Here is a 16206-nt window from a genome sequence, read left to right as displayed (position 1 = left end):
ACATTTATAATGCTCAGGTCATGCTGCCACTTGGAGATGGCTTTCAGAGCAACTTTTCCACATGTTGACACAGGAATTGACCATTCACAAGTAAAATTAATTTGTCATGGAGTAACAGAAAGATCTGTCAACAGTCAGCTACATTATGTCAGCAGCTCGTTTGCCCAAAATCTTTCCCACAACAGCAATGGCGGGGTGAACAAAATTTAGCATCAACATTCTAAGATAAGAGAAATAATGTATAGATAACAAAGTGTGGGGCTGCATGAACACAGCAGGCCAAGCAGCATCTAACGTATGGTTACTGTCAAAAAATTTGGATTAAGGCCTTGGAATTGCTCATCTACATGCCATTCAAGGCTGGGTGGAATCCACCAATCACTGATGACTTTCTACATCTTCCTCTTAGCTCTCCCTGGAGGGTCTTAGCTCAAGGATTCAAAACTCAGGCCTTCAGGGCTGCATGGCTCTGGCAGTGGAGGGTTTTCTAGGAGATTTTCATCATTTAGCAAACCTCATCACATCCGGATAAAACAGAATCCATTTTGCTCCATCCCTACTTCTGCATGAGAATCCTACAGCGGCTGACATATAGGCAAATCGGCCATGTTTTGCTGCGTTTTGATCGGAGGTGTTTTTTAGGTCTTTCAACGGCTTTTGTGCCTTCATCTACAAACGTATTACTTGCAAACTTCACTATACTCATTGGAGTACATGTGACAATAAAGTTAATTAATTAATCCATTCATTCATTCATTCAATTATTCATTCAAATCAGCTAAGCAGCCACTGTGGAGGTCTAACACCAACATGAGCATCTCACTACTCCTTTGTATATGAATAATGTTATGAAGTTAATTGTTCTGAATGAAGAAAACATTCAAATAAACAGGAGTTCAAAAGACACAAATCATTTCTTTTTAATAAATAAATTTCAAATCTCACATAGGGTAATGTTTTTCAGGTATTTCTATTCATCTTTCACAAATCAAAATAAGGCAAATTCTTCCATTGTCAACAAAAGCAAATTACCATAGGAGCAAATGAGAAGCTTTTCAAGCAGAAATTTTATACTTTAGAATGTAGGAGCTTTGTATAGTCATGAAATTGCACAGAAGAATGAACAGGGGATGTTCCCAGATCACATTTCTGACCCAGGATTGTTGTAGTGCATTTCAGATTGTAAGGTAGAAACACTTTGCCCATGGTGTTTCAATTAGAAGAAGGGAAAAGCAAGTGAGAGGAAAACCAATCCTACAATGATTCTCTTTTAAAACACTTCTGAAATACTTGATTCTGCATCATTTCAATGGAATTATTCCTACCGAATTCCAGTAAGGATTTGTGACTAATATTTTAAACAGGCTAACATAAAAGCATTATTTCATTCAATGGAAGGCGAGGTGCAAGGTAGATTTGGTTACAGGACTGAGATAATCACAAAATAGCTTAAAATATGCAATAGAGAATATACTAATTAATAACTTTCATAAAGAGGTTAACTGACATTGCTTTCTTGCTTACTTTTCTTTAGTTTGCGGACAGCAAGCATACAGTGGCTTGGGGAGAGATCCCAAATTCGCAGAGTTTTGTCATCACTAATAGTAGCACAGATAGGTAAATGGGGATGAACATCTAAACCCCACACTTCACCCTCCATGTGACCCTGCCAAACAAAAGTTATAATGAAATAAAAATTGTAAACATTGAAACGTTGATCTTGAATAGAATAGGAAAAATTTAGTACCAACCATTAGATTTATATTATAGTTTAGTAAGTATACATTCACAACAGCATTCAATCATAGTTATAAGTGATCTCACCTCCTCCTTCAGCCTGTTTAAAAATTTACATTTTAAACAGCCACTGACCTGGTGATTGTTTTTTTCAGTACCATGTTAAAATTATATAGATCCCAGTTGAAGTTACTGCAGGAGAAGTCAGGTCCAAAAATGGATGGATCGTTTTAAAAATATATTAATTTAATACAGCAGTCTTTCACTGAAACATAAGCATGCCAGGCTGCAGATTTTTAGTTTCAATAGTAACAGAAATTTATTACACAAAATAATAACATTTTAAAAAATCTACATTTTACACAGTTTGTAAAATTTCAAGATACATGGAAAAACTAAATCGAATCTACTCCCAATTTCTAACACTACCAATTTCAAAGCCAAAAGGAATTTCCCTATCAAATCTGTACAATTGTCTTGATTGTTCCTTCTCAGTTCCAGTCCCATGAGCTGCGAAACCACCTCTTCTTTATCAAGCACCCAATTGAAGGCTGAAAGTTCCTAATAATCTCCTGACTTCTTACCAAAAAGTCCTGGTCTGGAAGTCTCACAAAATACATCCTTTCACTGAGTTAACTTGTATCCTTAACCGCTTTCAACAATCTCCTTTTCTTAGAGAGACTATACTTGCTTCTGACTCTAGTCAGGTCTCCTTTGAATTTTCAGAAGTTTTTGAACTAAATTAAAGAAAAAAATCTTGCTTCTGCTAAATTGCTGGCTTACTTTCTCCCTCTGCTGACATAAACCCCAATAATGTAAACAAAATTCCATTAACATTCCACATGTCTCTGCAGTCACCTGTTCTCCCTGACACACATTGGCTTAAAATCCTGGTTTCAGAAAGACCGGCCAAGCTAATTTTTAAAACTCTTTCACGAAAATAAGTGAACATGCTCAGGCCACTCCACCAGTTTAAAATCCAAGCTCTAAAATAAAAAGATGGCATAGTGGTAATATGGACCAGTAATCCAGGCGAACATTCTGGAGACAGAAGTTCTAATTCTGCCAAGGCAAATTTTGAAATTTGCATTCAATAATGAAAATTGAGGTTAAGAGTTAACCAAATAGTGACCATGTAATCACTGTCGGTGGTTGTAAAAACCCATTAGGTTTATTAATGTCCTTTAAGAAAGGAAATCTACCACTTTGTGTGTTCTGGTTACATGTGATTCCAGTCCCATTGCAATGTGGCTGATGCTGGACTTCTCTCTGAAGTGGCTTAGCAAGGGCAATTATGGATAAGCAATAAATGCTAGCCTGGTCAAAAACACAATTCCACAATTTTAAAAAAATACATCTTTCATCATGAAAGCAATTAGCAATTTTTGTAAAGCTAAATCCTACTGACAAGTCTAGTGGATGCCAGTGTCAAACTGCATTGGAATAGTTTGGCTAAGGAAACAGTCAGTCAATCTGTACCTTAGGTAGCAAAGAGAAGATATTCTAATTGTTCACTGCTTTCACTGTATCCATGCCATTCAGATGTCGCTTAATGTCTGTGCACAGAGATCTCTGTATTTATACAAGTCCCTATGACTTTTTCATGTGGTAGTTGAGTTGCACGTGCCAACCACCACTGATAAACAAGTTCTGCATGAATTTATAATAACCACCATTTGTTGCCCGTACTTCCAATCTCCGTTAGAAGTATAAACATGTCATTTATGTCTATCCAATCAAACACTTTCAAAATCTAAGATAACAAAGTGTGAAGCTGGATGAACACAGCAGGCCAAGCAGCATCTCAAGAGCTCAAAAGCTGACGTTTCGGGCCTAGACCCTTCATCAGAGGCCCTCTGATGAGATGCTGCTTGGCCTGCTGTGTTCATCCAGCTCCACACTTTGTTACCTTGGATTCTACAGCATCTGCAGTTCCCATTATCACTTTCAAAATCTAAATGACATCTATCAGGTCATTTCTCAATGCTCTCTTTACTAAGATCAGCCTCAATCTGTTCAATGTTTCCTGATTGTTACAATCTCTCACCTTACCATTTTTTAAAAATCTTCTTCAGCACCTTTACACCCTGCCTACGTAATTGAGGCTGAGAGTTGGGTTTTTTTGCATTTGAGGTGGGCAGCTCGAATTGAGACACAGTTGGCCAGGCAGAAGATATTCCAAAGCCCAAAAATGGATCAACTCTGCAAGGGTTCAATTTTGACAGGTGGTAGTTTAGTGTTTGCTTTGACAGATTAATACCTTTGAGGTAATAGCAAGTTAATCATTTTATGCTTGGCTTTATCCAAACAAACATACAGCAATAATATGGTGAAGAGAATGTAAACCGAAGGAAAGCTGCTACTACTGTTGCTATCAAAAGCTCTCTGATCAACACTTTTATCAGGTTTAAAGAATAGTAGTTTTTCTTTCTAAACCTGATACTTGAATAGATGTTCCATTTCTTCAGCATTTCAGGGTTTTCTTTCGATGTTATGTAGATCAATAATTCTATACTTAGTCTAAGGTGGGCATATGGGCATAGAGGAGGGAATGAAAGAGGTATAAAAGAAAGAAGGGGAATAGATGGACATGGGTAAAACCTTTCAAACTTAACTTTAAAAAAGGCTCCCAAACTCAGGCTATGATTCTCTTGGCCCATCTCCATTCTGACCCAGACATTAAAATCTGAGACAAAAACTGAGTACTCAGTGTAGTTTAAGCAAGATACTGCACAAGTTTAATTCAATTTCTCTACTTTTCATATAAAATTTAGGAATAGATGCCAGACCTGTTTTTTTTTTTAAAAGAAAAAGCCATATTAAATTGGTAAAAGCAGTTATGTGAGCTTGTTTCTGTATCCCAAATCCCTCTGTTCCTCCAGCCCATTCAGACAATATATTTGAGGGAATTTCTGGCTTCCTTATTTTTCCTACTTAAATTTGCCATTCTACATGTACCTATGGTGAAGTTCATTCGTCAATTATCTGCCTTTTCCCTGCAAGTTCTTTTGATGTTTTTGTGTCTTTGAATGTTACTACGGGCTCTAAACAGTTTAATTGATTGTTAATATAAACTAACTTCTAAAGTTGAGGAGAATTTCCAGAAGGCCATTGACAAGATCTCATACAGGAGGCTGCTAAGTAAGATAACAGCCCACGGTATTAGTGGCAAGGTACTGGCATGGAGAGAGGATTGGTTGTCTGGCAAAAGGCAGAGTGTGGGGTAAAGGGATCTTTCTCAGATGGCAGCCAGTGACTAATGGAGTTCTGCAGGAGTCAATGTTGGTATCACAACTATCATATCATACAATTAATGATCTGGCGAAGGAACTGAGGCCATTGTCAGTAGGTTTGCAGATGACACAGACAGGTGAGGGACAGGTAGTGTTGAAAATGCAGGGAGACTGCAGAAAGACTTGGACAAGTTAGGACCACGGGCAAAGAGGTGGTGAATATATTGTGGGAAAGTGCGAGGTTATGAATTTTGGTGGGAAGAATTGAAGCTTAGACTATTTTCTAAATGGGGAAAGACTTCAGAAATCTGAAACACAAACAGACACAGAAGTCCTAACTCAGGAATCTCCTAAGGTTTACATGCAGATTCAGTTGGCAGTTGGGAAGGAAAATACAATGTTATCATTCATTTCACGAGGGCTAGAATACAAGAACAGAGACGTACTGCTGAGGCTGTATAAGCCTCTAGTCAGACTGCACTTGAAATATTGTGAGCAGTTTTGGGCCCTGTATCTAAGAAAGGATACACTGGCATTGGAGGGGTCCAGAAGAGGCTTACAAGAATGATCCCAGGGATGAAGAGCTTGTCACATGAGGAGTGGTTAAATTTATACTTAATGGAGTTGAGGAGAATGAAGAAGATCTGATTGAAACTCACAGAATACAGAGAAGCCTAAATAGAAAGAATGTGGAGAAGATGTTCCCACTAGGAGACTAGGGCCCAAGAGCAGAGTCCCAGGGAGGAATTTCTTCAGCCAGAGGGTGGTGAATCTGTGGAACTCATTGCCAAAGAATGGCATTGAGTTCAAGTCATTGAGTGTTTTTGAGAGAGAGAGATAGATAAGTTCTTGATTAGGAAAGGGATCAAAAGTTATGGGGAGATGGCAGGAGAATTGGGTTGAGAAACATATCAGCATGATCGAATGGCACAGCAGACATATTGGGCTGAACAGCCTAATTCTGCTCCTATGCCTATGGTCTAATCTGTAGATATGAAATATCCAATAATCTGAAGTGCAGCAACAAAGGATTTGTTTGACCTCTGGCCATGCTGCAGGACATGACATTTGGCTTTAAAACTATTATCCAACTCAGAAGGAACAAGGGCTTGCCTACTCATCTGGTATTGAATACAAGTTAAATAGTCAGGTAAATGAATGCATTTTTTTGGCGCTCATTTGTAGGACACTTAACACAAATAGGTTGAAAGCACCTCACAGAGGAAAGGCAGGCCTAATTTAACTTGAAGCAGGGGAAATGAAAGCTTTCTTGAGATTGGCAAGATGACCATTCTCTTGGACAGATTCAATTTCTGACTTTGTAAAGAGCTAACATAAAAACGGGTAGCTGAGCATTTTGGGGGTTCAAGTATTACCTTAATAACAAGTTTTAAAAAAGGTTAAAATAGGTACAAAATGGTCTTTCAAATATTCAAATCGTGGCCCTTGATCTGTTTATTCCAAGGAAAAGCACAGATCATCATCAATAGATGTACCTGAATAAAATGGTCCTTAGGTTTATTGATAAATAAACAAGAAATCAGGTTTACCAAAAAGTACATCAGTCTTTAGAAGTGATACCTGAACCAGTAGGGTAATGGGACCACTTTTTTCAACTTCTAATATTTCCCCATTCTTTGTACCCACTAATATATGGCCATGGCCTAACGTTATGGCACGAATAGAAGGGTTGTCTTCAAGCAACAGACCTAAAAAATAAATGAAAAATCATTAATGCAAATATCTGATTTAACCCTGCCACAACAGTAATAGTATTGTGAGACTAATTAATACAAGTTATGCATTTATTATCATGTAATTTCATTGCTTAGCAACACTGGGCAAAATCACCAATAATTTACGTTTGAAACCAAATGCTTGTTGCAGGTAAACTTGTGTTAGACAACTGACTATGGCTAAGAAAAGACACATTTGTTGAAGCTTTTCTTTTGAGAAACATAGAAACTAACAGGGGTAGGCTATTCAGCTCTTTCAGCCTTCTCCATCATTCAATATGATCATCCAGGTCAGTAACCTGTTTCCGCTTTCTTGTCATATCCTTTGACCCCTATAGCCTTAAGAATTATATCTATCTCCTTCTTGAAAATATTCAATGTTTTGGCCTCAGCTGCCTTCTGTGGCAGAAAATCTACAAACCCACCCTTTACCGAGTGAAGAAATTTCTCCCGATCTCAGTCTTAAATGATGTATCCCATATCTTTGAATTACGACCGCTGGTTCTGGGCTACCCAGCCATCAGAACACCCGTCCTGAAATTCACCCTGGCTAGTCCTATTAGAATTTTTAAGCTTCTATGAGACCTCCTCCATCATTCCTTTTAACTTTAGTAAATAATCCTAACCAATCTGGTGTTCCGACGTCTATCCTGCCATCCCAGGAATCAGTGCAACAAAGGTTTCCCAGACTATCTCCATAACCAGAAAATGCTTCCTCAGGCAATAATTGACCAACACTCCAGGTCTGGTCTCACTAAAGCCCTAAACAATTGCAGAAAGACATTCCTGCTCCTGTACTCGAATCCTCTATGAAGACCAAAATATCATTGCCTTCTTTGACTCCTGCTGCATCTGCATGCTTGCTTCTAGCAACAGGTGAATAAGGACACTCAGGTCTCATTGTACCACCCCCTTCCCAGTCTATCACCATTTAGATAATAACCTGCCTTCCTATTTTTGCTACCAAAGTGTATAAACTCAAATCTATCCTCATTATACTTCATGTGCCATGCATTTGTTCATTCACTCAACTCTGAACCATCTCCACATCCTCTTCACAGCTCACCCTTCCACCCAGCTTTGTGTCACCTGAAAACTCAGAGAGATTACAGTTTTCCCATTTAAATCATTAATATATGCAGCAAATAGCTGAGGTCCAAGTACTGATTGCTGCAGTATCCAAACAGTTACTATCTGCCACTTGGAATAAGACGTTTTTATTCCTACTGTTCCTTGCACTCATCAGGACAATTCACAAGAAATAACAAAGCAAAGTGCGTGGGGGGTGGAGAAACATTTTTACTGAGAGGAGAATGCTGATTAGTTGATCTTTGGACTTTGATTGGCATTGGCATGGATAATTAACCAGTTAGATGACAACTGACGGTTAATTGCTAAGATTAGTTTAAATTTTAAACCAGGCTGATCAACAAGATTGTAAGATGTGAGGCTGGATGAACACAGCAGGCCCAGCAGCATCTCAGGAGCTTTTGTGCTCCTGAGATGCTGCTGGGCCTGCTGTGTTCATCCAGCCTCACATTTTATTGTCTTGGATTCTCCAGCATCTGCAGTTCCCATTATCACTGATCAACAAGATTGGTCAGGGCATCACTGTGAGAAGTAAACTAGAGGGAAGCAATCACCTATTTTGTTGAGTTGAAACAGCGCATTCTGTCTGCAGAATAATGGCTTTCCCATCAGATTATTTTTTGTAGTATATCATGTAAACACACAATTGGTCTAAGGCCTTCACCTTTAGTTGTGAAAAGTGCCCAGTCCATGTCAATTACCCTAGAAGTGCAGGTTTCTCAAAGCAACAGGTGAAACTGTTTCACACAGTTAGCATGCAGTAGGAACATGAGTGGCGTCCACCACTAACAAGATGCTGCTGTCAAGTCAACTATGTTCTACCTATCACAAGTAAATAGTGTTGTATACGAATTTTAGAGTTAGTGTGATGCAAAATATTAAGTTGTGCTACTCAAAAAGTGACAGACTATATCTAAAAACATCTTCCTTCAGTTGTTCATAAGGTACTAACCATACCCAACCAGCTTGCACTTGTAAAACTCAAAACAGAGTGTCCAACATTAGATGACATTCAGAAATTTGATAAATAATCCCGAGAGTGCAAAGAGTTACGCTAGCAACCAATTTAGTACTGTCAATTAGGTTTGCAGTCTGGCTCATTTTTGCCTACTAGAAACTATGTACATTAATAACAGGGCCCTGTTCTTTGCAGACAGAAAGAAGTTATCCACACGCTGTGTCTGATCACAGAACGAAATAGACAATGGTCATTATCTGGTTCATTTCACAGGGAAATGCCTTGACCAGAGTTAAACAATCTGGTTTCAATTTAAATGAAGCTCGGCAGTTAACTGTCAGCCATCATTAACTGATGCATTGACTATAGAAAAACCTCTACCAATCAAAACTCTCTTTTCATACAAAAAAAGGTTGATTTCCCTTACTTTGGTATTTCTCATGAACCGTGCCAATGAGTACAAGAAAATCTTTGACAAATGGGACTTTTTAAAATAATACTCCAGTTTAGATTAGTAATCTACAATAGATAATATATCATCATGGATGAAGGTAAAAATGGAAGGACTGGACGTATGTAATCAGACTACAACTGAAATTAATAGCCTTTTTATCCTCAATGCTGCCACCAAATTTTACAAGACAAATTGCAGACAAGCAGAAAAATAAGTGTTGGACTCTAGGAAAGAGAGTACATTTGTCAAAAATATTCTTTATCAGAAAATAAATTCTATAAGATAGGAATGGGGAAGAGTCACAGTCAGTAAACATTATTGCTTAGAAAAGTATAGGGACAAGAGGAATGACCAGAAGAGCATCAAAATAAGTCAGTAAATGTCATGGCAGCAAACTTCACGAAACCGTAAGCCAAAGATTAGGCTACAGGTAAAGAACTGGATTGGAAGTTTAAGGAGAGAATGAATAGTACAGGAGTTGGATGACTTGGTTACAGGAAATTAAGCACACCAATGTTGGGAGCTTTGCAACTTCTCATGAATTTTAGCAAAGAATTCTGTCACAAGTATTTGCATGGACAGATCCAATATGAATTGCTAAGCAATGCATTAGCTATAAAACTAATAACAATCATATTTACTTCCATTGAGAAAGAAAAAGGCAGCAGATACATGGGAACATTTCATTCTTGGGAAACTGTGTGGAGTTTGCACATTCTTCCCATGTCTGTGTGGGTTTCCTCCAGGTACTCTGGTTTCCTCCCAATGTCCAGAGATATGCAGGTTAGGTGGAATTGCTTTGCTGAATTGCCCGTAGTGTTCAGTGATGCGTAGATTGGGTGGATAAGCCATGGGATATGCAGGGTTACAGAGGGTGGGCCTGGATGCTATGTTCTTCGGAGGGTCGGTGCGACTTGATGGGCCGAATTTCCCGCGTCCACACTGAAGATTCTAAGAACACCTTCTGTAAGTTCACCTCCAAGCCACTCACCATCCTGACTTGGAAATATATTGCTGTTGCTTCACTGTCCCTAGATTAAAAACCCCAGAATTCTGTAACAGCATTGTGGGTCTACCTACATCATATGAACTGTGGTGGTTCAAGGTTGAAGCTCACCACTGCCTTTTCAAGGGCAACTAGGGACAGGCAATACATACTTTCTAGCTAGCAATGTCCATATCCCAGATTCATGAGTGAATAAATAAAAACAAGTAGTATAGTTTCTGGACAAAGTGTACAACTATTTTAAGAATAAGAATTTTAAGAATACTGAATATTGCACAACCAAATGGGACAAATTGCCTCCGAGTTCTGTGACACTGCAACCTTTGTGCCGGAATCATTTTGTCTTGACATCTTTTCTCATCTCTCTTAACCAAGATCTCCAGTAATCTTAATCCCCACTTCTAACTAAACACAGATTGGTATAACATCGGTAAATAAAAGCCAAAACAGACGACGGTCAGGGTCTGAGCAAACTTAAGCAACTTAAAGTGGAACAGTATTACTATAGGTGAATAAATCTTGATAACCAAGGCAGCAAGCAGTAAAGGGAAAGAACGGAGTATAGCAGAGAGATAAATACTGATCTTGTAACTGGGAATTGACCAGATAACATAGCAGATCATTGGTAAGTTGGTTACCTTTAGAACCTGGAGCAAGTGCAGAACGTTTGATGCAGTATGTTTTCAGACATCTCTCAAAACTATCATCCCAGAGGACAACAACGCCATCTTTTCCACCAGTCACAAATCCCTGGAGAAAGAAGAACAAGCTAGTGTGAAAAATGGACAAAACCTCATTTAATCCAAAATAACTCAATGATCACTTTTTCTATAATATTAACTTATTAGCACAGTTGGGATTATACATCATATTTAGAAATAGTAAAAATCTAGCAGGACTGTGGAACCTGGTTCTGTAATTTTGTTTATAAAATTTTTAAAACAGGCAGAAATAAGTTATTCAAAGTAAGCCAGAAGCCCATGCCCAATTACATTTGGAAAGGACAGATTGGAACACCACGACCTGCATGATTGCTCCAATCTATCCACCATCCTGACTTCAAAATATGTTGCCATTCTTTCACTGTCACTGTGTCAAAATCCTGGACTTGCCTCCATAAGCGCATTGTGGGACCACCCACAGCACATGAGCTGCAGAGGTTTAAGAAAGCAGCTCAACTCTTCAAGGGCAATTAGGTAAGCACAATAAGCACTGGCCCAGCCAGTAATATCCACATCCCATGAATGAAGAAAAGAAATTCCACTTTTCTAAGTAGCTAATGTAAGTAAACTAATATAAGTAATAAATGTATTAAAAATATGGACTAAATATATAAAAGTACTATCTTAAAAAAGGAAGAAACAAGAAGTAGTAAGCTTGCATTCATATAACATCCCTCACTACCTTATGCTATCCTAGGCAAAGTCAATATTTTTGTTGCCAGATGCCAGGAGAACTCTCCTGCACTTGTTGCACTTTTTAAAAGAAGTTATTTTTATACTCATTTAAGAGAACAGAAAAGTTCCCATGTTAAAGTCTTATTAGAAAGATAGGTTTCAACACTAATTTTTGACTCAACAAAAACAGTACTGTCACTGAGGCACAGTTAACATCTAATAAACTTGTGACCTTACAATAACAGGTATAATGTGTATCGTACTAACATATCATTGGTAGTGTAGAAAAATGTTGAAAGCACTTGACAGAAGCATAATGAGACAGAGATAATGGGAACTGCAGATGCTGGAGAATTCCAAGATAATAAAATGTGAGGCTGGATGAACACAGCAGGCCAAGCAGCATCTCAGGAGCACAAAAGCTGACGTTTCGGGCCTAGACCCTTCATCAAAGAGGGGGATGGGGAGAGGGAACTTGAATAAATAGGGAGAGAGGGGGAGGCGGACCGAAGATGGAGAGTAAAGAAGATAGGTGGAGAGAGTGTAGGTGGGGAGGTAGGGAGGGGATAGGTCGGTCCAGGGAAGACGGACAGGTCAAGGAGGTGGGATGAGGTTAGTAGATAGCTGGGGGTGCGGCTTGGGGTGGGAGGAAGGGATGGGTGAGAGGAAGAACCGGTTAGGGAGGCAGAGACAGGTTGGACTGGTTTTGGGATGCAGTGGGTGGGGGGAAGAGCTGGGCTGGTTGTGTGGTGCAGTGGGGGGAGGGGACGAACTGGGCTGGTTTAGGGATGCAGTAGGGGAAGGGGGGATTTTGAAACTGGTGAAGTCCACATTGATACCATATGGCTGCAGGGTTCCCAGGCGGAATATGAGTTGCTGTTCCTGCAACCTTCGGGTGGCATCATTGTGGCACTGCAGGAGGCCCATGATGGACATGTCATCAAGAGAATGGGAGGGGGAGTGGAAATGGTTTGCGACTGGGAGGTGCAGTTGTTTATTGCGAACCGAGCGGAGCTGTTCTGCAAAGCGGTCCCCAAGCATACGCCTGGTTTCCCCAATGTAGAGGAAGCCACACCGGGTACAGTGGATGCAGTATACCACATTGGCAGATGTGCAGGTGAACCTCTGCTTAATGTGGAATGTCATCTTGGGGCCTGGGATGGGGGTGAGGGAGGAGGTGTGGGGACAGGTGTAACATTTCCTGCGGTTGCAGGGGAAGGTGCCGGGTGTGGTGGGGTTGGAGGGCAGTGTGGAGCGAACAAGGGAGTCACGGAGAGAGTGGTCTCTCCGGAAAGCTGACAGGGGAGGGGATGGAAAAATGTCTTGGGTGGTGGGGTCGGATTGTAAATGGCGGAAGTGTCGGAGGATAATGCGTTGTATCCGGAGGTTGGTAGGGTGGTGTGTGAGAACGAGGGGGATCCTCTTGGGGCGGTTGTGGCGGGGGCGGGGTGTGAGGGATGTGTTGCGGGAAATACGGGAGACGCGGTCAAGGGCGTTTTCGATCACTGTGGGGGGAAAGTTGCGGTCCTTAAAGAACTTGGACATCTGGGATGTGCGGGAGTGGAATGTCTTATCGTGGGAGCAGATGCGGCGGAGGCGGAGGAATTAGGAATAGGGGATGGAATTTTTGCAGGAGGGTGGGTGGGAGGAGGTGTATTCTAGGTAGCTCATATTCCGCCTGGGAACCCTGCAGCCACATGGTATCAATGTGGACTTCACCAGTTTCAAAATCTCCCCTTCCCCTACTGCATCCCTAAACCAGCCCAGTTCGTCCCCTCCCCCCACTGCACCACACAACCAGCCCAGCTCTTCCCCCCCACCCACTGCATCCCAAAACCAGTCCAACCTGTCTCTGCCTCCCTAACCGGTTCTTCCTCTCACCCATCCCTTCCTCCCACCCCAAGCCGCACCCCCAGCTACCTACTAACCTCATCCCACCTCCTTGACCTGTCCGTCTTCCCTGGACCGACCTATCCCCTCCCTACCTCCCCACCTACACTCTCTCCACCTATCTTCTTTACTCTCCATCTTCGGTCCGCCTCCCCCTCTCTCCCTATTTATTCCAGTTCCCTCTCCCCATCCCCCTCTCTGATGAAGGGTCTAGGCCCGAAACGTCAGCTTTTGTGCTCCTGAGATGATGCTTGGCCTGCTGTGTTCATCCAGCCTCACATTTTATTATCTTATAATGAGACAGAACTTGATTCTAACAAATAAAATATGTTTTGGAAATACTACTCTGTCAATGCATGGGCTTGTGAGGGGGTTCTTGAAGGTGATAGGAGATAAATGGAGGAAATTCCAGAGTTTGGGCATGACACCAATTTTGGGAGGTAGAAAATGCGCAATTGGCTGGTATTAGAAAAATTCAGACTTCTCGCAAATTTTTGGGCTACAAATTGATACAGAGACAGAATATGGTGATGCCATGAAAGAGGTTGAATACAAGACTGAGTATTTTAAATTTAAAGCAATAGGGTTCAGCAAGAACAGAGGTGATATGCGAATTGGACAATTGTGGAACAGTGTATGAGCAAGAGAGTTTAGATGTGTGGGAATTTATGGATGATGGTTGAGTGGCCCGTGAGGAAATTTCAGAGTTTCAATTTAAAAGTGAAATCAGCCACTTGCCTTGCAAATGCTGTTTATAAATTAAATTTTAAGTAATTGAAATAATAATAGCTTGCAGAATATAAAAAGAAAAGTTTGAGTTAGGGGGCTAGTAACTGCGAGGTCTTAAATTACATTGTGAGTAGACATTGCCTTTGAAAGGTGATAACGTTTATAAAATTGGCTAAAAAGACAGCCATGCTTATCAAAGCATCATTTAAAAGTCCGATTTTGATCTTCTATAGCTTCTATTAACGACAGGTTTTCATTACATCTTACTTTCTCCAGGGCATGCATGCTGAAAACTGGTCCATCATGGGCTTTGATTCTCTTAATAATGAACATATCTTTCCATATGTAAATATCACCAGCTGATGTTCCTGAGAAAACCATTTCATCTGTCCAACCATAGACAACGCACATGATAGTTTCTGTCTTCCGCAGGTTTCCAAAACAGCCTTTTCTCCCAGTCAGTCCTCCACCTGGTAGAGTAAATGTATAAGTGCAATTAGACTTTTGTTGTTTTAAGAACCTGCATTACGACTTAACTAATTGCCAAAGTGGTTTGCAAAGCTGTATGAAAAGTACTGACTTGAAAGTCTGCTCATGCTCAGTACCTTGCAATTTAAGGAATGTAGACTAATCTCACAAGTCCAGTACACATCTCACAATCCAGTTCACCCTTTAAACATAAAGAACTTACACCCATGTAATGAAATAACACTCCATTTAAATAACACAGTGTGGAGATGGAGGAGCACAACAGGCCTGGCAGCATCAGGGGAACAGGAAAGTTGACGTTTCGGGTTGGGGCCCCTCTTCAGTCCCCACCCGAAATGTCAACTTTCCTGCTCCTCTGGTGCTGTCTGGTCTGCTGTGCTCCTCCAGCTCCACACTGTTACGTCTGACTCTAGTATTGGCAGTTCTTACTGTCTCTGGCTCCATTTAAATAATCAAGTTCTCTGATGGTACATGGACAATGGCAAATTCATTGCACCATAGGATCCCGAAAGTGTGGAATGAAGCCATTTGGCCCATCAAACCTGCAACAGCCCTTCAAACAGCATCCTTGTGACTCCACATTTATTGTGGCTATCCCATCTAGCTTGTACATCCCTAGACAACACAGGTCAATTTACCATAGATAACCGAACTAACCTGCACATCTTTGGACTGTGGAAGGAAGTTGGAGCACCTGGCGAAAACCCACACAAACCTGGGTGAACATGCAAACTCCACACAGTAGGAATCAAAAACTCGGGTCCCTGGAACTGTGAGGTAGCAGTGTTAACCACTGAGCCAAATTGCCACCTGTAAATTCATTTGTGTGACTGACATATGCACAATAAATGTATAGAAATGCTTTAATCACTTCTTTCAAAATGGCCCCTTGAAAAATGTGTTTATAGAAAACTATTTTTTAATTATATAGCCAAATTAGGAAGAATCTGAAACATTAAGTACAAATTGTGCCCAGTAAACTTACAAATAAGCTGAAGCTTAGTGAGGGTAAGGAGATTCCATTTGAACTCATATAAACCATAAAAATAAACATGTTTCACATGTTCCCTTAAATTTCACACAGGGCTCCACCTTGTACTCAAATTTATTTTTGAAATGGAGCAGTCAAACAAGCTCCCTCTCCTTACTTGAGAAATCAGACTGGAGTGCTTTACTACTGTTTGCTGCAAAGCTATAGTCACTGGTCAATATATATACACACTTGGATACCTACAGTGTTGTGCATTTCAAGATTGACAAGCTCAGAAATAGGCCCCAAGTTATTTGTTCACATGCAAGCTTGGTGCTGAAATAGAGCATATCAAAGCCATCTTGCAGCATAATACCTGCCATGATCAGAAAATGTTTTACTGTATATTGCATAAATTCATCATTTGGTCAAAGACCATCACCACTGATCCTGAAAAGAATGCCTAGTCTACCTCAGATCACTCTGGAAGGGCAAGGTTTCACAAAGTTTTGAGCAAC

At 40.4% G+C, this 16206-nt stretch overlaps 1 protein-coding gene across 5 annotated transcripts in view; it reads right to left on the bottom strand.

Annotated features, from left to right (window-relative positions):
• eml5 (EMAP like 5) overlaps positions 1-16206 on the bottom strand; it is a 222168-nt gene that overhangs the window by 88406 nt on the left and 117556 nt on the right. For all 5 annotated transcript variants that reach the window (XR_009446227.1, XM_048538474.2, XM_048538475.2 and 2 more), the window contains exons 18-21: positions 14497-14699; positions 10852-10963; positions 6552-6679; positions 1525-1666 (exon numbers count right to left, since the gene is read on the bottom strand). Coding sequence is in view for 4 of the 5 variants with exons in the window: in XM_048538474.2 (XP_048394431.1) it covers positions 1525-1666; positions 6552-6679; positions 10852-10963; positions 14497-14699 (585 nt within the window). In the remaining variant the exon portion in view is untranslated. The remainder of the gene's footprint in view (positions 1-1524; positions 1667-6551; positions 6680-10851; positions 10964-14496; positions 14700-16206) is intronic.

The sequence above is a fragment of the Stegostoma tigrinum genome, chromosome 10, assembly GCF_030684315.1.
Source record: "Stegostoma tigrinum isolate sSteTig4 chromosome 10, sSteTig4.hap1, whole genome shotgun sequence".
Lineage (NCBI taxonomy): Eukaryota > Metazoa > Chordata > Chondrichthyes > Orectolobiformes > Stegostomatidae > Stegostoma > Stegostoma tigrinum.
This window is presented reverse-complemented; position numbering and strand designations above follow the sequence as displayed.